This window comes from Ursus americanus, chromosome 23 (assembly GCF_024610735.1).
Source record: "Ursus americanus isolate L20-20 chromosome 23, mUrsAme1.1.p, whole genome shotgun sequence".
NCBI classification, from domain to species: Eukaryota; Metazoa; Chordata; class Mammalia; order Carnivora; family Ursidae; genus Ursus; species Ursus americanus.
The window spans coordinates 24,141,108-24,163,824 of record NC_142149.1 but is presented as its reverse complement, the minus strand read 5'-3'; the positions used below and the strand labels follow the sequence as shown (position 1 = coordinate 24,163,824).

The 22,717-nt window shown below is 43.1% G+C and overlaps 1 protein-coding gene across 2 annotated transcripts in view; it reads left to right on the top strand.

Moving 5' to 3' along the window:
• Positions 1 to 22,717, top strand: part of SPOP (speckle type BTB/POZ protein) — a 63,763-nt gene that overhangs the window by 39,407 nt on the left and 1,639 nt on the right. For both annotated transcript variants that reach the window (XM_045813720.2, XM_045813719.2), the window contains 8 exons: positions 3,503 to 3,646; positions 4,311 to 4,432; positions 7,075 to 7,226; positions 7,377 to 7,504; positions 14,129 to 14,306; positions 17,091 to 17,146; positions 17,815 to 17,937; positions 21,667 to 21,809. In XM_045813720.2, coding sequence (XP_045669676.1) covers positions 3,569 to 3,646; positions 4,311 to 4,432; positions 7,075 to 7,226; positions 7,377 to 7,504; positions 14,129 to 14,306; positions 17,091 to 17,146; positions 17,815 to 17,937; positions 21,667 to 21,809 — 980 coding nt within the window. In that variant the 5' untranslated portion in view covers positions 3,503 to 3,568. The remainder of the gene's footprint in view (positions 1 to 3,502; positions 3,647 to 4,310; positions 4,433 to 7,074; positions 7,227 to 7,376; positions 7,505 to 14,128; positions 14,307 to 17,090; positions 17,147 to 17,814; positions 17,938 to 21,666; positions 21,810 to 22,717) is intronic.

Here is a 22,717-nt window from a genome sequence, read left to right as displayed (position 1 = left end):
ATGGCGAAGACCAAAGTAGTATTTTTTTTTTTTTGGTTGTAATAATGGACCATGGTTCAGTAACAACAATTAAGCCATTAAAATAAACTGTTTTTTAAACTTGTCTTTTTCTTAGGCTTAGAGAATCCTTAAATTATTAATTGCTAGATAAATTTGAAGTATTTTTTAAAACTTCAAAATAAACTTAAGTTAGTATTTTATGATCCCTCAGTGTAGAGCTGCACCGCACACCTCCAGAGCCAAATTTTATGCTCTTAACTAATGTGTAAAATTCACATCCTCATCTCCAGTCTGCCCACAAGATAGTTTTAAGTGGGAATTTTGAAATTTCATTCTGGCTCCTACCGGCAGTAATGGTAACTGGGATTTGTAAAACTGCCTAAGGTGCATTTAATTCATTACTAGACAAACAGTTCCTGAGAATGTGTTTTCCATCAAATGGAAGCACACCTTGATCACAGGTGATCAAATGCAGCATTTGGTTCTTGAGTGTATCATGGAATCATGAATTGCACAAACCAGGGAGCCCAAGTGCCACTGCATTGCTTAGTTTGCTAGCTTAAGTGAAATAGCATGTCATGTGTATAGAACTGTTAACTTCCATCTGCGATTACCTGGGATGCTTTAGTTGTAAATGTCTGTGGGACAGTGTTTAAAACCAGTGGGGACTCTGGTAATACCAATGGTGTTACTCTGTGGGGATACAACTGTGTCTTATTAATCCCCTTCCATGCTTATTACTTAAGTGGCCAGTGAATGTGTGTGAGTTGAGTGATTTTGTTGTTGTTGTTCATTTATACCTCTTTCTACAAGGGATTTGAGGCAGTTTTCAGAAGTACTCAACATATAAAAGAGTAAACGGTTGAGGGAATTATAGCAAAGTGAGTAACAGTGTTAAGAAAGTAATAAAGCTGGGGTGTCTGGGTGGCTCAGTCAGTTAAGCATCCGACTCTTGATTTCGGCTGGGTCACGATCTCAGGGTCTTTGGGTCAAGCCCTGCATCCGGTCTGCCCTCAGCAGGGAGTCTGCTTATCCCTCCCTTCTGCTCCTCCCCCTGCTCTCTCTCTCTAAAATAAATGAATAAAAATTGAAAAAAGAAAATAATAAAGGTATTATAGAATGAGCGTGTGATCCTAGAGTTTCAAGAGATGGCTTACAGATATGTCTCATGGCTTCCTAGTAGCCAGACAAAGAGGGCAACCTGATCAGTTATATTCATATTGTCTGTGCACAGCTGAAAACAAACCAGGTGTTCAGAAAATTCTCCCTTGGATATTATAAACCAGTGTTTGATGTAATGGAATACATCCTTACACTCTTCTTACAATACAATATACTTTTTAAAATAAAGCAGCACAGTAGGAAAAAATGGTATATACTCAAGTGGCTATCATCCCAAACTAACAGACATATGTATTTCCATATTTGCTTCAAATCATCCTCATTTGAAAAGAAACAGGAGAGAGCAACTTGAGATGTCTTACGTCCTTGTCCTGACCTCGTTCTTCTCCCGTGCTCTCCCATTGTGAATCTGATGCATAGCTTGTCAGTGTGTTTTTTTGTTCTGTTTTGTTTTTTTACTTCTACTGAATGCATATATCAGATCTGTAAATAATATATAAATCTTAAATTTGCATAAATAAGGTACAGCATTTGATATTCCAAAACTTGCTTTTTTTCATTAGCATTGTGTTTGATCTCATCTCCATGGTGCTGCAGATCTAGTTCATTAATTTAAAATCCTGAAATATAGTTTTCCATTATATGGAAATAACCCATTTAGTTTTCTATTTCCCTCCTAATGGATTTTTGGTTTATTTCTAGTTTTTCACTGTAATGAGCAGTGCCACACTAAACGGCCTTCTCAGTATCGTCTTCTGCCCACGTGCAGGGTTTCTCTAGGGCAGTGGTTCTTAAAATGTGGTGCCAGGACCTGCATATCAAGATCACTTGGGAACTTGTTAGAAATGCAGATATGTGGGCCTAGCTTAAACCTCTGAATCAGAAATTTGGGGGACGGTGGCCAGCAGGTGATTTGGATGCATGCTGAAGTTTAGGAAACCCCTACACTACCGCGTATACAGTTAAAGTAGAATTACTAAGTCTTAGTGTGCATGTATAGTCAATATACTGTATACAGGAAGTTCCTGTCCAAAATATACATCCTAGTTTACAGTCTCACCAGCAGTGTAGGACAGTTCCCATGTTCCCATATGTGGTATGGATGATTTTTTTTCTTGCTGGTCTGAAAGGTGTAAAACTTTAAGAACTATTTTATTTCGTTTTTTGTGAGCAATATTTTTCCAGGGTAGTTGGCCTTTTTCTTACGAATTTTGTAGAAAGCTTACATACCAATTCATAAATTACCCCTTCATCATGCATTGCAAGCTCTTTTTTTTTTTTTTTCCGGTTTGTTTTTTGGCTTTGTTTATGGTACTTAAAAATTGTAACCAGGGGCGCCTGGGTGGCACAGCGGTTAAGCGTCTGCCTTCGGCTCAGGGCGTGATCCCGGCGTTATGGGATCGAGCCCCACATCAGGCTCCTCCGCTATGAGCCTGCTTCTTCCTCTCCCACTCCCCCTGCTTGTGTTCCCTCTCTCGCTGGCTGTCTCTATCTCTGTCGAATAAATAAATAAAATCTTTAAAAAAAAAAAATTGTAACCAGATTCACCAGTGGTTTGAATGGCTTATGTTTCGGAGGGCCTTGGAGGGGAGAAGTTGGACTTGGATTTGATTTGCTGCTGGGACACCCTGTTGAGATGTGCAGCAGTTATTTGAAGGTGGTCTGAGGCTTATGAGACAGGTCACAGAGATTTAGGAGTCATTTGTGTAAAGGCAAAACTTTGACACTGGGGGTGGATAAAATGAAAGAGTTTAATATAGATCGAGAAAATGATGGAAAATTCAAACAAGGGAATGACAATGGAGAAGGAGAATCCAATAAGAGAGATTGAGGAATGATCAGAAAACAGAGCAAGAAGAATCTGGAAAATTGGATAGTGATGGAGTATGTAAGCGAGGAGATCTCTAATGCTACAGAGGAAGGAACACATCTAAGAAAGGGGCGAATGTTTGCACCGAAGTATAGGAGGAGATGAGACAGTAGTGGAGAGGTAACAAGGTCATTTTCTTTTAGGAGTGGAGTATTTGTGCCCCCAGAGAAAGGAGCCAGTGGCAGAGTTGTATCTGGTGTTCACGGTGCTGTCTCCTCTTTGGCAGCCTTTTCATGGATGTACTTTATATGCCCTTTGAGGAGATTCATTTGGTAAGATAATATTAGGAATTGGGCAGAGGATGGAAATAGGGTGATAGACTTGTGACTAGGAGGCTGCTTTCGATTAGGTGGTCTTCTCTGAGGTTAGCATTGAATGCTAAGGAGCCATTTGAATGGTAAGGTAGAGTATTGCAGGCAGGAGACACAGTTTCCAGTCTGCAAGGTCAAACGGAAATTGGATAGTATACCATTAATCTAATAAAATCCTCATGCTTCTTGGGTCAACCAGGGTGAAGAGAGAAGAGAAATCTTTGTCCCCTGACTGTGGAGATCTTGTTTAACCTTCAAACTGGCGATGTCAAGGGTTCCAAGTCCTCCACCTCCGGCAGAAATGTCGAGTGGCCCCGTAGCTGAGAGCTGGTGCTACACACAGGTAAGTTCATGTTTTCGCCCTGTAAATTGTGTATCTTGGAAGGATTTTGGTGAATGAAAAGAATAAGATTTCTTTTCTTCATTAGGTTTCCTGCTTTCTCTAGGACATAAGTGTCAAAGAGCAGATACACCCAAAGTACTTGACAGCTTTCCATTCCTTGGTTTTCACATGGCATCTGAATGTACTAGGCCGGTGGTTTTCACTGGAGGTTGAAAGCGGGGTGATATTTGAAACTAGATCCACTTATAGCCACCTCGATGGAAATGTGTTCCTCTTTGGGCAACTCACAGGAAACCGGGTTTGAGATTTGCAACCCCAGGCAGTGGCATCAGCATCTCAATTGTCAAGTGCCACTCTGAGCAGAGGCTTGTTTTAGGGACAGCTTTATTATCTGCTTGCCCACCCCTGTCCATGTTTTTCTCACTTTCCACCCTGTGTTTCTCAGAAGTGAAGAAATGTTATGAAAGCAGTTGGTCACTGTGAGATTTCTCAAAATGTGGGTGAGGGACAGAAAAAGCTGAGCCTCCATGCTGGCCAGACAGGGCTATCTTCCTATGGGACTCATGCAAACAGAGGGAGGAGGAAAAATGATTATTTGATCTGCAGCCTGTTTTTCAGGGTTGCCCACTTCCTATTTAATCGCTTCTTGGTTTTCTGTCAACAGATCAAGGTAGTGAAATTCTCCTACATGTGGACCATCAATAACTTTAGCTTTTGCCGGGAGGAAATGGGTGAAGTCATTAAAAGTTCAACCTTTTCATCAGGAGCCAATGATAAACTGAAATGGTGAGGAAGACTATATCTAGCTGTAAGAATTTTTCTAAAAGTTGCCTGTTTTGCTTGGTTTTATGACAGAACCTGACTAGAACATAAGATCCTTGAAGGCACACAGAGACTTTGTTTTGTTCTGCATGTATTCCCCAGTGCCTAGAACAGTGGCTGGCACACGATAGGTGTTCATTGTAAAAAATATTTTTAAAGATTTCTTTATTTGAGAGAGAGAAAGAGAGCATGAACGGAGGGAGAGGGAGAATCCTCAAGCAGATGCCTCACTGAGCACAGAGCCTGACACAGGTCTCGATCCCAGGACCCCAAGATCATGACCTGAGCCAAAATCAAGAGTCGACCACTTAACCGACTGAGCCACCCAGGCGCCCCTCACTGTATATTTGTTGAATTAATTCAGTGAGCATGTCAGGGATCAGCAAACTCAAATGGTTGTAGGGTAATATAAATGAGTAAAGAGGGCCGGTGTTTAAATGATATTCATACATGGGCTGCTCAGCTCCAGCCGTCTATAGCTTTGTGTAAATAAGGGCTGACCATTGTAATATTTGCTGATTTTTTAAGAAAAGCAAGAAATTTAGATTTTAGCATAAAAATCTCAACTTTTAAATTGCCTGCTTTTAAACAATAAAGGAGATTTATTTGCTGATGTAACCGGAATTCCCAGGGTATAGGATGGTTTTGAAGGTAGTTTGATCCAGCAGCCCGGTGGTGAGATTAAGGACCCCATCTGTCTATTCTCCACACTGTTGGACATCTCAAGTCTAGTTTTCCTTGTGGTTAAAGGATGACTGGCAGTAGCAATGGGTATAACCCACTACCATCCAACAGATGTCTTTGAACTTTCTCTGAATTAACTCTGTGGCCAAGAATATGTCCTACATGCACTGACTGGTTTAGGTTTGGGTTCCCTCCATTAATCTCTACAGCAAGGGGAATATGATCTGAGAGTGGGGCTCAGTCCCATCCAAACCATGTATCCCCTTGAAGAGAAGTTGGCAGTTAAGGATACAACCATATGTTTGCTGCCAAGACCAGAACACATGTGTATCAGCCACCCAGTTTTGATCTCTGATAACCTACTGAAGAGTTAAACCACTCTCCTTCCCTTTAGTATTTGTTGGCTGTGTCCATTAAGCAGTGTATTACTAGGCGCTGAGAGAATGCTTTATTCTTAGGTGTTGTGTTTATTTATTTAAGAGAGAAGAGCATGATCGAGCACAGTGGAGGGGCCGACAGAGGAAGTGGGAGAGAGAGAATCTTAAGCAGGCTCCATGCCCAGCACAGAGCCCAGCGTGGGGCTCGATCTCCTGACCCTGAGATCATGACCTGAGCTGAAATCAAGAGTCAGACTCTTAACTGGCTGAGCCACCCAGGCACCCCACTTAGGCGTTGTATTTAAATTCACATCTTGAGCACAATGTGTACTGCATATGCACTCCCCGGAGAGCACTGGATTGGGCCACCTGTTGGAGAGAGGTGCCGTGACACTGGCAAGGCCTAAGGATACATATGGCCTATGTATTATATGTGGTAGAAGTAGTGTGAACCACATGCAGTTCAACTAATGACATTTACAACTTAACTCAGTTGAACCTATTAAATCTGTCTGAAATTTGTTTTGATTCATTGGCAGCAGATTGTCATCTCTGACTTGATTTGGAAGCCTAGCTTGGAACTCTACCCTGTGTAATGGGAGTTTACTTTTGTCTGTGCTTCCTCCATACTGCCTTCTTTATTTCAATCTTAGGATATTATTGCCAGATTGATAAAATATCTGTAAAAGATTATGTACTATTTGCATATTTCTCTGGAATATTTTTTCCTCTCCCAAGGTGATATTAAAGGGCTCAGTGACACTTTTTTAGTGGGGAAGAGGGAGAGGGAGAATCTTTTTTTTTTTTTTTAAAGATTTTATTTATTTATTTGACAGAGATAGAGACAGCCAGCGAGAGAGGGAACACAAGCAGGGGGAGTGGGAGAGGAAGAAGCAGGCTCATAGCAGAAGAGCCTGATGTGGGGCTCGATCCCATAATGCCGAGATCACGCCCTGAGCCAAAGGCAGACGCTTAACCGCTGTGCCACCCAGGCGTCCCGGAGAGGGAGAATCTTAAGCAGGCTCCATGCCCAGTGCAGAGCCTGATGCAGGGCTCAATCTCACAACCCTGAGATCATGACCTGAGCTGAAATCAAAAGTCAGGCACTTAACCAACTGAGCCACCCATGTGCCCCCAATATTTTGTTTTTCATGGTTTCATTATAGTCCTGACAAAAGAAAGGGCTGCCTTCCTGAGATTGACGATTAGAACAGAGTGGAAGTAGGCTCAATTTTAAAATATTTTAGGGAGAGAAAAGAGGGATTTAGGAGATTATGAAGAAAGAGAGATGTAAGGGATGTGTTGTCAGATTCTAGAATGCCCCTTTACTTTTGTTGTTTACTCTTTAAAAGGTACTCACGTTGCTCTCAAAAAGTGGTTCCCAAGTAGTCATTCTGCTGAGTCTGAATCTCCTGCTATGGGGCCTGGATTGGTTTTCTTAACATCTTCCTCTCTTGACAAGTAGATGTTCTGTTTCTCCTGTCACTTCACAAAGCCTATAAACGTGGATGCTTCCAACCTATTTTTTCCCCCTGTTTTGGGCAGGTGTTTGCGAGTAAACCCAAAAGGGCTAGATGAAGAAAGCAAAGATTACCTGTCACTTTACCTGTTACTGGTCAGCTGTCCAAAGAGTGAAGTTCGGGCAAAATTCAAATTCTCCATCCTGAATGCCAAGGGAGAAGAAACCAAAGCTATGGGTAAATGTTCTCGTCTTCATTTGACTCCTTATTTTCACATCAAGCAACTTCATACGCAGAGAAGTTATGGATTTGATCTGGTTTTTTGTTTTGTTTTGTTTTGTTTTGTTTTTTGAGTCAATCTAAATATGACTTTTTTTTTCACTCCAGAGAGTCAACGGGCATATAGGTTTGTGCAAGGCAAAGACTGGGGATTCAAAAAATTCATCCGTAGAGATTTTCTCTTGGATGAGGCTAACGGGCTTCTCCCTGATGACAAGCTTACCCTCTTCTGTGAGGTGAGTCCTTTACCCCAAGGTGAGACTAGCAATTCCCAGACCTGACGGGTATCAGTAGACTTAATTACATCGTGTCAGGGATGGAAGAGAGAAAAGTCCCCAAGTGGAGTGGTGCTGCACGAATGCGGTTTCTGTGATGAAAACTGTGTCGTGATTTCAGGCTTGTTGGGCACTTGCAGCTTTCTGCTTGTTGCTGTTCTTGAAAACAGAGATTGTGCACTCTCTTGGGATGAGCGATTTTTGACTTGCTTGGGTCAGGATTCTGGCTTTTTCATTCGGGGTGTCTTCAGGTAGCATGTGGGTAGACTGGCCCTGCAGGCTGAGGAGAACGGCTAGCAGCTCGATATGTGGATTTATCCCTTAAACTTTCTGACTTCTGAAGTGTGAGGTCCACTTGTGTTTGACCCCAGATCACTTTCCTTTTCTGCTCTGCTAGATGACTTTTATCGGGAGTTGGGTATATCCGGTTTGTCTTGCTGGAGTTGTTGTGAAATGATGGCGAGAACCATTTTTTCTAGAATGAAGGGTAGGTAAAGCTCTCTAACTCGTGGTTAGCTAGGAGGGTTGTCTGTCGTCAGCCAGGAGAGTCTTTCTCTCACCGGTGGTCTAAGAGCCTGTCTGGGTTTACAGGAGAAGCCTTAAAATATTCCCAAAGTGAGCGTGAGTTGGAAAGTGGTTTCTTTAATGGGTGTATATATCTCATCAGTCACTTAATGCCGTTATCGGTATATTTCCAAATACTCATAAGCTCACAGCGTAGTGAATGAATAAAACCTCCAGTGCAGTGGGATCTTTGTGTTCCCTATACTTGGTATGGTTAAGAGCCTTCCTGAGCAGCACCGCTGGAGAGTGACCACTGTGTGTTCATGGGGAGGGTGCGAGCAAGTTCCCCAACTGTCGGTGTGTTCTGCCAAATAACGGGCTCACGCTGTGAGTTAATGACAGTTCCAAAGGTTTACCGCCACCTGTGCAGCAGGGAAGGGTGTCCCTTAGGGATCTTGCCCTTTCGAGGAAGAGGCCTGGCCAGCAGTAGCCGGCTTCTCTCCCCAGTCACAGCTCATTGAGTATTTCTGCAGAGTCGTTGCTGGGGGTTAGACAAGTCTGGATGTGGAGTATCTAGTACTTATTAAAGTACTACACTGAGTACATAAAATAGTTGCATAATAGCTACCTCCTCTTCTTTTTTTGTTGTGAAGTAAAAAAAGGAAATACTAGAGTATTTCTATAAATACGTTAAAATGTTGCAGTTGTTTTTGTCTGTGAACTTGAGTTTGGAATTTCGTGTAAGTCCTACTAGTTACAGATCGTACTTAGTTGCCCAGGTGAAGAAGTGAGAACAATTAGGCGGTTTTATGTGAGGTTCGGTGAAAGCTTAAGACCATCAGTTTCGTCTTCACCTACCTTAGAGACCTGTATTTCAGAAAGATTTTAAAATAATGGAAAATTCTAATGTTGGAAATGAAAGCCAGTCTTTGAACTGTTCTCAAGGAAGAGAAATCTCCTCTAAATATTGCCTCTGTTGCTTTAGGCAAAGTGTACACCTTTATTGTCGCATCTTCCAGTCCACAGTGGGTCCGGCCTTTTCTCCCGTGATCCCCCTTCCACCCCATCTCCCCAGATCCATTCCAGCTGCTCCAGCTCCTGTACTGACATTCTTGATTTGGAAACCGATTGGCCTGCCCTCACTTGGCAGTCTCTCATCCTGTGGCTAAGTCCAGGGCTTCGCTTCCTCATATGAAACTCTCTCCTTCGCTTCCCCATATGAAATTCTCTGAGGAGAAATCCTGTAGTTAAGTTTAGATTTGTCTTACTGACTTAGAAGGGAAGTGAGATGACACTTTGGAAATGAGGAGATGTTGAACAGGGAAGCGTCTGCTGAGTTCTGCTGATGCCATCGGTTTCTTACCATCGAACCAGGTGTGCCATCTGTTCCTCTCACACTTCTCTGTTGGCCACAGGTGCTGAGTGTTGCTTCTCATACTTGGGCTTGTGCCTAGTGAGACTCGTTTCTGTTCCAGGGCTCTCTGTGGACTTAGTAGCATTCAGCATTGCAAGACGGTTGCGTGGGGGGGGGTGTTGGATGTGTGGGTTTTAAAAATGTCTGCAGCTCATCTAAGTTCTTAGTGCTTTTCAGATCTAGATCATTCTTTGCTGTACATTCTGTCCTTTTGACCTGTTGCTCCCTTCTGTCCGCGGATTATTTATAAACAGCTATTTTAGTTCATATTTATATTTTGTATACTATTGGTTTTTAGCTAGTATTTTTTTTTTTTTTAGAGGCTTTTATGAAGTTGACGTCCACATACAAATTTAGGTTATGAGTCCACTGCTCTGTCCCTCACTCAGCCTCTGGCCTGGGCACTTCCAGCCTGTCTTCCTATGGATTATTTATAAACAAGTTTATTGCATCTTGATAAAAAAGAACAGTTGTTCTGTGGATTCTTTTGGCTGTTCCTAGAGGCCACAGGAAGGAATCCTAAGGTGAAAGACTGAGAATCACATGTTTGTGTTGGGCTTTATTTCCGTGTATTACTGTTAATGAGCATTTAAGTGAAATTAGATGGCATACTGTCCGAATGCTGAGTGGGTGGTCTTGTTCAAAATGCGCCACACTGGGTTCACCTCCAATTCTCAGTGACGTTTTTGTCCGTTAGGAAATGTGCCGATTCGTCCAAGTTGATATGGCTTAGTTAACATATTTGGAAGCATTTTCAAAGCATTCCCTGAATTGTCTCATATCACAGTCCTTTGAGCTGGATTAGTTCTGTTATCTTCATTTCACGTTCCTGAGAGAAGCAGCGCCTAGGGAGGTCAGGTAATTTTTCCTAACATTGTACAGCAAATTAGTGTCAGGCCACGTCAGCTCTGCATTTTCCACTCTAGTGGGCTGCGCAGCGCTGGGTGGGGCTGAATGCCAGTCACCCAAGGAAGCACGGGGCTCTACCGAGTTCTCGTAACAGTATTTACTTTGGTAATGAAAGAATCAGGAAGGCTGTACACTTTAAATTTTCTCTTTAATAGTTCAGTTCACAGAAAATCTGCATGAAATGTTTTAGCTTCTCTTGCCCCTTCCCTGTTTATGTTGAAAACAAATAGCTCCTAACAGTAAAGGTGCAGATCTTCTACCTTCGCTGTACGTACCCTTCAAGAGGTGGAAGATTCCAGCGTCCGTTTGTGATATTGCAGTTAAAGTTAAAATACGAAATACCGTATCAAGTATGAAATACCGGATATGAACCGTGTAGACACTAGTTGACTCTTAAAGTATCCCGTTTCTTCTCAAACAGAATATCATTTCATAGCCTGGGAGTATGTATGTTTCCCAGATTTTAAATACATGGGTTTCTTCCTTTCTTCTTTTTTAAAATCATTTTATTAATGGATTATTTGGATATATTAGTTGAATAATGTGATAACAACAGTATTTGAGTGGTCTTGACCTCCGAAAATGGTGATTTTAATATGAAATGTTCTTTAGGTTATAAACATGCTGTACTAGACCTAGCACCCAGCCCAACAGCATCACCAGGAACTTGGAACTAACCTGTATATGCTTCTTCGCTCTCCCTTCGGCCTGTGTCCCCCCCACTCAGAGGGTGATAATAAACAGCTGTTTGAAACTGTATGCTATATGCTACCATTCCCTTGTTTGTTATTTGTATGCCCGAACAACGTACTGGTTTAGGTTTGCTTGTTTTTGTGCTGTATAAAAATGGTGTCAGAGTGTATGTAGGTTGTGTAGGTCACATTGCTTTTTTTACATTATACATCTAAAATGTATTTATACGTTTTATACAATTATACAATGGTGGGTGTAACTATAGTGCTTTCATTTTTAGTGCTATGTGGTAATGTGTTGTGTGAATATACAACAGTTTGTTTATTCGTTCTGTTGGTGGTGGACGTTTAGATTGTGACCAGTCTTTTGATTAGATGTAATGCTGCTGCTATAAGCCATCTGTACGCAGAGTCTATTTTTTCCTTGATTGTTTTAATTATCTAGAAGTTAAAAAATATATTTCCATTGGTCTTACTTTGACTTTTTATGTTTAGATAAAATGTACATGAATTGGCACCATCTTTAGTCTTTTATGAAATTTTCTTTTTTAAGAAAAGGAATTGACTTTAAAAGTGAGGCCCGTTTACGACTTGAAATGTAGAGGGTTATACAGCCTTCCTGAGACATTTTCATGTAGTCCTTTATAAGACGACATAAATGTCACAGTCACGTCATCTTCACAGCTGCAATTCTGAATGAGTCTCCATAGTCAACTTTATAGGCATTAAAAAAAATCTTTAGTTTTTCTCAAAATGGTCTCATTTTAGCATCATCATTTGCAGAGGAAAACAATCCCTTCCTAAGTTAAAAGTTTGGGCTCTGAAGACTCATTTGTGAATGCCATTTAAAATTTATTTTTAATTAAGCGTATTTAATGTTGTTAAGAGGTGCCAGACATTCAGCGCTCTGGAGACTCCAGGCATCCATATATCTACAGAACAAGTCTGGCTCAGACAGTAAAGGTACATTCTCCTTCCTGCTATGTTCCTGTCTGTGTCTGGAGAGAGGAATTGCCCCAGTGAGACGAATCACAGTCTTTGGACCCCGCTCATTACCAAGCACGCATCTAACCAGCAGAGGGTCCACTGGTAACCATAGTTGACATTCACCTTAGTTCTTGCCGGTTCATTTTACCCCATCTAATAAATTGCCATCAAGTGTTAATGACTTTGGGCTCCTATCAACCTGTTTTCATTTAAGTTTAGGAATCCAGTGCCAAAAGCATTCTCCATTCCCTCCATTGGCCATCCCAAGAGATTCCTGCCTTTCCCTGTGAGGAAGTTGGATTTAATTGGTCTTTTCCTTTTCCTTTTCCTTTTTTTTTTTTTAAATCAGTATTTTGAGGCTATAACTGGAAACAGGAAACTTCTACTTTTGGTGTTAGTATGAGAAAGTGGCTAGACCAAATTAGAGATCTACACAGGACATGAGAAAATCTCTGTGGGGTAGTTTGTGCTGGGTCCCGAGCTATTAAAATAATGTTATAATCTGGCTCTGATAAATGTGCTACTAATGTTAAGTACATTCATAATTGATTAACTTGGCTGCTTCATTGCTCAAGATCATAACGGTTAGTTTGAAACAAATGAATACATTTCCTGACCTGATAGTAAACATCTCACTCCTTCACAAAAGAGACTCCGGGTCCTTTGGATGCCGGGGCATTCGTTTCGTTTCTGGGTTTATGACTGCATTTAAGAGATGACTTGCATCTTGAAGGTTGAGAGAAATTTGGGTCATTTAGGACATTCCTAAGCTGTCTTTCTCATCTAATTTGTAGCAATATGGCAAGAGTGAAGAGCTGGTTCTCAAGGTGTGTGAATCCTGCTTTGCTGTCGCCATTTCTAGCCTCACGTAACGGACGGGGTGAGGCACAGCGGTGTTGTTAGGCACAACACTGGTCTGCTGGGTCTTACACTCCAGTTCGGTAGCTTCCATTTATTTTAGAATGATGTATGATTTACACGTCCTTGTACCTGGCATGCTAACAAATCGATCTGAGTTTCACTGACCCATCTAGAAGTTACCTTGGTTTTTATCTAGGCCGAACAGTTAGTTCAACTAGTTAAAGCATGCCGCCGTTGAAGTCATAGTGGCAAGTTGGATCCCTCTGCAACTTTGTTGTTGTCACTCTCTTCCAGAGCTGTAAGTGCACATCGGGCTGGAGCCAGCCCTCTTGTAGGTCACTGTCACAAAGGACTGAGGAAGGGTGTCAGTGGTGTGGTATATCTACCCGGTTACCACTGCTGGGAAGATCTTCCAAGCCCAGTTCTGTTCATGAGACTAACATCTCTGGGGAAGTGCTATTTATTTACCAGGCCCAAGAAAAGCTGCATTTTATTTTCATGTTCCAGACCTAACTAAAATAAGTGAAGTGTTCTTAGGCTTATCAGAGATTTTTTTCTTTTAGAGAGTTTTAAATGGTAGTTTCCATGGGAATTCTTTGTTTTAAAGATTTTATTTATTTATTTGAGAAAGAGAGAGTGAGAGAGAGATCACGAGCAGGGGGGAAGGGTAGAGGGAGAAGCAGACTCCCCACTGATCAGGGATCCCGATGCGGGACTCGATCCCAGGACCCTGCGATCATGACTTTGAGCCGAAGGCAGCCGCTTAACCGACTGAGCCACCCAGGCGCCCTACACTGGAATTCTTTCTGTTTAACCTTTTGCTTAAGGCAGAATAATTCTGGTAAATACTTGAGGTTTAATGTGTGTTGATTTAGGTCAGTGTCCCTGTCTCCCCCCGTCTCCCCCTCTCCCCCCGCCGTTTTGCCCAGGTTTTCAAGGCAGGGGAGGCAGAGTTTATTAGCATTTCGAGGAGGAGGAGATTTGTGGGGCTTTTGCCTCCCATCCTAGGATGGTGTAGGATAAGTATGATTGCGGCAGATTGGAAATTACTTGATCCACAGGATAAAGCCTTGATGTGTGGAGGTGGTTTCAAGAGAACATGACTAACATTTGTATCCGAATGTACTACAGCATTGAGGTAAAAGTCATCTCTTCTCCTGCTGGGAAGAAAACTCTTGGTAACAAAACCTTTGGACTGTGTTTCCTTGTCTTTCATAGGTGAGCGTGGTGCAAGATTCCGTCAACATTTCCGGCCAGAACACCATGAATATGGTGAAGGTCCCAGAGTGCCGGCTGGCCGATGAGCTGGGAGGACTGTGGGAGAACTCCCGGTTCACGGACTGCTGTCTGTGTGTTGCTGGCCAGGAGTTCCAGGCTCACAAAGCTATCTTGGCAGGTTGGTCTTTAATCACGGGAAGCTTTAGTTTTGGTGAAATAAGGAAAAACAGTGGCTGCGTAATCACCTTTTGAATAACATCAGCTCTTTGAACTGGTACCAGAAAACCTGCAACTAAATATATTTTTTTTATGGTGGGGGCATTAGTTGTCATAAGCAAAAAGCCTACTCTCCGTAAAAGTGTTTTTGTTTCTCCTCTCTCTAGGGGACTTAGGCACCATTGTCAAGCAGTAGATGACGATGTGTATTGAATGCCTTTGCACGTAGAGGGTAGATGTCAAAACACTGGTTAAGAAAAGGTATTATCCCTTAGACAGGGACTTAGGATGTAGTGGAGAAGATTCTGGACTTGGGACTAAACCACCATCTAGCTAAGTCCCCCTCCTGGAGTGTTAGCCCTTCCTTCAGTACAGACACACTAGAAGAATGAGAATTTGGTAGTGACATGGAGGATTAGGTCTTGCTCTAACAATAGGCTGTTGTCCTTAAGACCAGAAAGACTGACAAAGGGCAGGAGCTGATGAGGCAGGACTGACTTTACCTCCCACGAAGGCATAGAAGTCAGCCACAAACTTCTGTTCAGACCGTAAGACATAAGGGGAAATTGCGTGAACTTTCAGGCAACAAATTTCTTACCAAGACTCTCAGCTCTACCATTCTAAAATACACACCTGGCAGAACGTCAGTCTGGCTCAGTCTAACCGTCTTCCTGTTCCTGCTCTCAACTAGGTGTTACTGTCTATTGCCAGAGGAAGTCATCTCCTCTGAGGTTAGTGTCTGCACGCTCAGCTAGGCTCTTGGCCCTGCCAAGAACTCTTCTACAGATACGTAGTTAGCTCCCTTTCTTGTTCCGTAACAACAGGTACTTCAGGCTGTTTACCAGTCTGCTTTAATCTCCCGACTCCTAAAAGAGTTGCTTGCTACTTCTTCTGAGAGAAAATTGAGGCCCTTCTCCCTCCGCTCTTGCCTGTCGCCTTACGTGCATTTTCCCTGCTTTCTCCGTGGAGGAGGTGTTCTTCCTCGTGTCCAGAGCAGGCAGTCTCTTCGGCTTCTGTTTCGTATCGCATGCCGCCTTCTCAGAAGCTTTACTTTGCCAGTTATACCCTTGTTGTCTGGTATCTCCACCATCTCTCTTTCTCCGATTGCCTGTTTACCCTCAGCCTAGAAACTGGCTCAGCCGTCTCCCTCTAGTTATTCATTCATTCATATTCATTTTCTCTGCCTCTGTCTCTCTCCCTCTCTCTCCCTTTCTCTTTAAATAGAGCTAAGTTTCTTGAGTTAGCACATTTACTGTCTCCACTTCTTTCCTCCCACTTATCCTCAGTTCACCTCCATGCCACGAAAGCAGTTTTCCAAAGTTCTGTGACCCGCTAATTCCTAAATTTGAGGGATTCCTTAGTTCATATATAATTTGACTTCTTTCTCCTGGTTTTCTCCTGGTGCTCTGGCTGCTTCTGGTGTGTGGCCTCCCTCTTCTTCACATGTCCCTGTCAACACTGGTGTCCCTAAGGGTCTGCCTCAGTTCTCTTTTCCTCTACTTATTTCCCCCAGGTGGTTTTATTTATTCTCATAGCAGCACATTGTGTCCAGCCGCTGAAGACCCTCTGAGCACACCGCTGCTTTGGACCCTTCCCTTTGCATTAAAAGCCAACAGCCTTTTTAGTCTTAACTTCTGTGATGTATTTATTTTAGTACCTTATAACTGGTAAGCCTTCTGAAATAAGAGCAGTGAGAAGTAATGTCCCTTTGGAATAGATTAAAATATTGAGTCTCAGAGGGTTAAGTGATTTGCCCAAGATAATGTGATTAGAAAATGACAGATCCAAAATTAATCTTTTCTGACATAAACTATAGGCCAATGTTCAGGTTACCTGTTAGCTCGGAGTCCTACTATATATTCCATCAGTGCTCCTCGGGTGGAAATTTGGTAGTCTCCACCTTCATCAAAACCTCTGATTTATTGGACAATGTGATAAAATCTGAGGATTTTTTAGGCCTTTTATTACTTTCATGGTTGAAATTAAGTTGACTTATTTTTCCGTATTCGTTAGACCATGATGGGCATGGCTTAGAACACCGTTTCTCAACCTTTTTTCATTATCCCCACTCCCCCAAGGGGAAAAAAAAATCAAAATATTCCTAACGGGAGACATTAAACACTAAGGATTAAGATTTTGTCAGGAAGGGTTGAGCTGTGAAGGACCACAGATGGTTGTCATACCTTAGATTTTTTTGCCTCTTTGAGGTATTATCATCGCTGTTGTGAATGCATGGCTTGAAGGAACAGACCACCTGCCCTACACAAGCACGCACTTCATCTGGTTAATGGGTGCCCTTGAGCCCTGCTTGGCCTCCTTGCCGTGTGGTCAGTGCCTAGAAGTGGAGAAAGTTGGTGTCCTTGTTCTAGGCAAAAATCTGGGTATTAGGACACCCTGCTTAGACCATGAAAGATCTTCCATTTGAACCCCCAGATCCACCCAGAGGAGATCGTTGTCATCCAGCATAGGTCATTTGAGTCATTTCGTTCAAATGTGAATGGTTGGAATGGAGCTAATGAGAAATTATTTTGAAAGTACTGATTTCTTTTTCCCCCTCTGTAGTAGTAGTCACTTCTTGGTGTAATGTAAGAAGAGAGGAATTTTACTATTCCGATATAATTTGAGGCTAAGACCTGTTCCTGTAGCGATGGGACAGGAAAGAAAGGGGTCTCCTCTTCATAACAGAGGAGCCAAGAGGTTTCAGTGTGATAACCTTATCTGTCTCTGTTTCCCTTTCACTTTGTAGCTCGTTCTCCAGTTTTTAGTGCCATGTTTGAACATGAAATGGAGGAGAGCAAAAAGGTATGTGACAGAATGAAGATACGTCTTTTTAGGGGCGCCTGGGTAGCGCAGTCGTTGGGCGTCTGCCTTCGGCTCAGGGCGTGGTCCCAGCGTTCTGGGATCGAGCCCCACATCGGGCTCCTCCGCTGGGAGCCTGCTTCTCCCTCTCCCACTCCCCCTGCTTGTGTTCCCTCTCCCGCTGGCTGTCTCTCTGTCAAAAAAAAAAAAAGCGTCTTTTTAGCTAGGTGACTGGATCCAGATGATTTCCCAATTTGACACCAGATTTATTTTTCCAGTCGTGTTATTAAAATGGAGTACCGTTCTCTGAACAGACACTTTCTGAGAGCAGGGAGAGGTGGTCCGGAAGCATTCTAGGTAAAGCAGACTCACTCTATCCCAGGCAGATCATCAGTCTTGGGTGAGGGTCTTAGACATGTGTTTCTCCTCAGGCAAAGAAACAACAAAAAATCAAAGCTACAGTTGTCTTGCTCTTGTATTTGAGAAGATAAAGGTGGTGCATATGATGGGAGAGGAGGCTGTTCTAATGAAATAAGGCAAAGAGAGAGTTCCCATTCATGTTAGCTTTTAGACGATACAAGCCTTTCTCTCACCAGAGCTTAAAACCATGAAAATTGTTTAGGGATTTTGTTCTGTTGGAATGTTTCTCATTTTCAGTTTTTCTGGCATAGAATCGGGTTGAAATCAATGATGTGGAGCCTGAAGTTTTTAAGGAAATGATGTGCTTCATTTACACGGGGAAGGCTCCGAACCTCGACAAAATGGCTGATGATTTGTTGGCAGCTGCTGACAAGGTGAGATAAGACTAGAAAAGGAATCACAAGAGGAGGAGTGTTTGTGACCTCTTGAGTTTCATGACTAGGCCTCTGTGTTACATAGTAGGTAAGATGAGCATGTATCAGTGTGGCCAGGACAATCCTGGATTACAATTATTGATAGCACCCTTTTTATTTTCCAAAGTGTCCTGTGTTGAATGAAGTAACTTATATGGGTCCCCTGATTATAGAAAAGAAGGGTAAGTTTGATGTGTACCTCTCTTCTCTTCCCCATCTCACACGTAAGCACAGTGATAGTAAAGGTTCAGATAATACTAACTTTGGGCTTTATAATTTACAAAGTGTTCTTGAGTTCATCAACTTTTTCTTTCGAAATAGTGAGGGATTTTATTTTTTTTTTTTTTCGTTTTTCTTTTAATTCCAGTTAGTTAACATACAGTGTCATATTAGTTTCACGTGTACAATATAGTGCTGAGCAATCCCATGCATCCTGCGGCTCATCGTGGGACAGGTGCGCTCCTTGATCTCCAGCACCTGTTTCACCCTTCCCCCACCCACCTCCCCTTGAGTTCATGAACTTTTATTTAAACTTTGTAAGTAAGAATAATCTTTTACCCAGTGTTGTGGTTAGCATTTTCAACTTTTACCTAAGTAGCTGTTGAAATATACCGCACTCGGAATTACAAGATGATCAGTAGCACTTTGGGAAAAAAGAAATACGACTGCAGTGAGTGCGCACGTCAGTCAGGACACGTTTCAGTTTGAGAAGTGTTTAAGTGTGAAAATTAAAGTACGGCTCTTAGAATCAAGGAACTAGGGTAAGGACCAACAACAGTAGGCCAGTGATTCCCAAAAGTCTGGGGGAAAATGTTAATGAAACACTGAGATTAAACAAGTCAAATTGGGGTTCTGGTGTGTTGCTGTCTTAACTGCAAGATTTCTCAGAATCTTTTTAGTATGTTAATGTGCACAATGAGTTTTCTAAAAGAATATGATAGACCACATTTCTCTAACTTAGTCAACCCTGAAATCCTTTTCCTCAAGAATCACCGCTGGGGATTAGTGTCCCCCAAAACACATCTCGGTAAACTGACTTTCATTATGTAGGTGTGTCACAAAGAGCTCGGTAACCTGTCCTCCAAGGCCCTGTGGTCTGAGGAAGCACAAGCTGGGGGGTTGGGTGGCACTTTTTCCTGCAGAGTTTTTCTTCAAAGAGCTTATACGTGGCCAGTAGTAGACCCCGGGAGAAAGACCGTTCCCGGCGGGAAGTGATGCTCCTCTTCCTGCCGTGACACTGCGGCGCCCATCTGGGGGCAGAGCTGGCTCAGACCCGAGGGCGCGAGAGCCTTCCCAGGATTTCCCCAGAGGAGGAGTCTCCTTCCACCTTTCTTTGCACCTTGAGAACAGAGGAAGTGCATGTTTTAAGACAGTGGAGCTTTATCTTTATTGATCAGCTTTTGGGAGTGTTTGTAGAGGATGAGGCCCGTAAACCCTCATTGATTAGGTTTGAAAGGATTGAATAGTAGCCGTATCCTTTCAAGATTTTATGAATCCAGTTAGGCAATGTGAGCATTCCCTACCCTCCCAGTCTGGCTCCGCTCTGACCACAGAGATCTTGCTTTCAGTGGAGGCAGTATGAAAATATATGCTGTGAGCTCTGGAGAGGTAGAAGCCACAGTGTTTTATAAACATGCCTTTATAATGATCCTGTCTCACCTGCCTTCTGATGTGCAGTGAAGTTTATACACCCCAGGTATTTATCCCCCTCATCTTCTAGCTCCTGTAAGGATGAGTAGTATCAAAAAGCCCACTTTTCAGACAGAAATACTGAGGCTCAGCAGTATATATTTTCAGACCCAGGGTTTGACGTCTGTGTCATTCCTGGGTTTTCATTCCTGTTCCTCAGCCAGAGAACCTACTGGGGAACCCCCATAAGTACACAGAGCATGGGGATCAGCCTAATTGACATTTTGTGGATGGTATTTTCAGTACAGTGTGTTAACTTACAGTTTTAAAAGATAAAGTAGTCGAATCACAGCAGTGCTTTAAATGTATGAATGAGAAGTAAGTGTAGGGTGCATTTTCAAATCCCATTCAGAATTTCCTGTCAGACAGTCTTTGCTCCAAGCTTATTTGAAAACATTTTTACCTTTACACCTCATTGTGAGCTTCAGGAAAACAGAATAAGAAATCTTTCATGGAAGGATCTAAACATCTAGAATTTACCCAAGAGGCTGAAACAGCTTCTTCTGAGCTTTTCCAGTCTCCGGGGGACACGTGTAATTAGACCAAAAACAAAACAAAACACGTCGGCCAGGCCTGGGAGACACAATTTCAATCTCCTGGGTAAGTACAGCCATTAGGCAGGTTTTTCAGAAGCATAATTAAGAAAAAAACTTTGTCCCCCAAGGGACAAGAATGGCTACTTTTGTCTAATTATGCAGTAGGGATCAGAACTATTCACAGTAAAAGTCCTTTTAAAAGAATGTATCGAGAAAGGATAAGAGGAATGTTCTGTGCAGCACTGTATAAAGACTGAACATTTACTCAACCTTTTCCAGCCTTTTAAAACAAAAACAGCAACCTAATTTCTTGCTTGTGTAGTGTCATTCCTGTTTTCCATGGAAACTGTTTTCCAGTTACTCAAATGTAAAAAATTAAAGCTGCACCAAAACCAATAAAACTCTCTTTTTGCTGCAGGAGATCACAGTGCCAACAGATATGCCTCCTCACCCAGAATTCATAAAAATAAAATTGTCTTGGTTTGATTGCCATGATTCAGCCTGAAGGAGTTATTGTGTCATTGAGTTCTGAGGTCCTCAAGATGGGACCGATATGGACGCTGTGGATACCCTTAAAGCAAACCGCTCTCCTCTGAACTGATCAGTGATGTTTTATTTTGTGCCTCCTTTTATCCCTTCCTCTTCCTCACTCCTGAAGTTCCTTCGTAAGTTCATAACCGAGAGCACATAGTACAGTGGCATCAAAACAAATCAACTAGATCAGAGGAACCCAGTGTTAACCTGGACCTTCATTTCCAGAACATTTATACCCTTGGAAAATAGAAAGTTTTTAGACCAAAACCGGATCTAGGGTCTCTGCTGCTTTGTTCCTACCCTGAGAATCTTAACCTCAACCCCAATAAAGAGGACTCCATTTATCCCTTTCTCTTTAAAAGAAGGCCTTTGGTTGACCCTCATTCAGGACCAGCTAGTGGCAGAGATGCTGGTGACAGTCCCCACGGGGCTCCTTTTCATAGCCCAATGGGCCAGTTGGGAGACCTGCCGGGCTGGTGACATCGCTTAAGTAGAAAGGACTGTGCTTCACACTAGTTTGGCTGTGACTTGAAAGGATAGCAGAAATGTAAAAAGTAATGTCCCGTTGGCTTGAAGCAGGCTTACGCCTCATTGTAGGGGAGGGTAGGTGGTGGTGGTCCAAGAAACACGTGAGTCCCTCCTGGGGCAGGTGAACTTGAGGGTGTGGGTGTACTCCCTAATGGCCATTTTTCTAGTCGGTAGACTTGAGAACTTAAATGGCAGCCACGCTCGGTACTTTCACGGTCTTCCTTTCAGCCTTGGGGCGTGCCTGGGCCGTATCACTCGCTGCCGTAGTTCAGTAGCCTGGCCACGCTCTGTGCAGTCTGGCTCGGGAGTCCAGTTCCGTGGGGCCCCGCTGAGGAGCACAGCTTCGGTGGCGGCCGCCCAGACGCGCTCCCGCCCTGACCACAGCCGTGCTTGTGTCTTACAGTACGCCCTGGAGCGCTTGAAGGTCATGTGTGAGGACGCCCTCTGCAGTAACCTCTCCGTGGAGAACGCCGCAGAGATCCTCATCCTGGCTGACCTCCACAGCGCCGATCAGCTGAAAACTCAGGCAGTGGATTTCATCAACTAGTGAGTCGGCATCTTAAAAGCTGTTCTTTCAGGAGAGTTGGGCTGGCTAGAGAAAGGAGAAAGACTTTGAATTAGTGAGTAAAGCAGGCGAGTGGCTTCATTAGCCCCTTGTAGTAGTAAGTAGAGGGTTTTCATCTTTCCCTTCAGCTTGGCAGGGTGGAAGATGGTTTTGCTCTGTCTTGTGGGGCTAATCCGATTGGTGAGCGAGGTGTTTTCCTTCCTCGCGGTGAGGGGAAACAATGGCATGATAAGCAGCTGGCCTGGAAAAGCTGTGTGCCCCGAGTGGCAGCACCTTCCCTTCCCCCTCCTGGGCTTAGTAGAGGACATGTAGATCTCTGGGAGGACAGAGGTGTGTTCTGCGTGGGTTAGCAGAACGTATCTAACAGCTGGTTGTGGAGTGGGGAAAAGAGAAGGGATAACCAGTAGTCGAGGCTGTTAAATACTGTTTGGGAAAGGAAGTGTTCATTCCAGTGGATCTGTGCCTTCATCCTGAATGACGGAAGACCTGGCTGTATTACCTTCTGCAGTAATTCTCAGCGGCACATGTTCTACTCCCTCGCCTGTTGGAGAACAAAAGTTGGGGAAAATCCAAAGGGGGAGAAGCAGGCCTTAAAAAGCCCTCACAGCAGCAGTTCTGGGCTGAGGCAGGTCTAAAAGGTTGCCGGGTTGATGGGTGAACATTACTCAACACAGAAAATGACCCCCAAACAGGAATCAGCTTCCTCGATGTAAGGTTGCTTCGAAGGAGTTTACCAATTACGGCAAAGGTGGGTGGGAAGGGACATCTAAATGTTCCTTCTAGTGACAGCCTGCTCCGTGCTGGACGCTTGCTTGGTGCTCTTTAGATGTGTGGTTATGACCCCCTCCTTTTTGATTAACTAGGCCCCAGGCTATGATCTGCTCTGTGG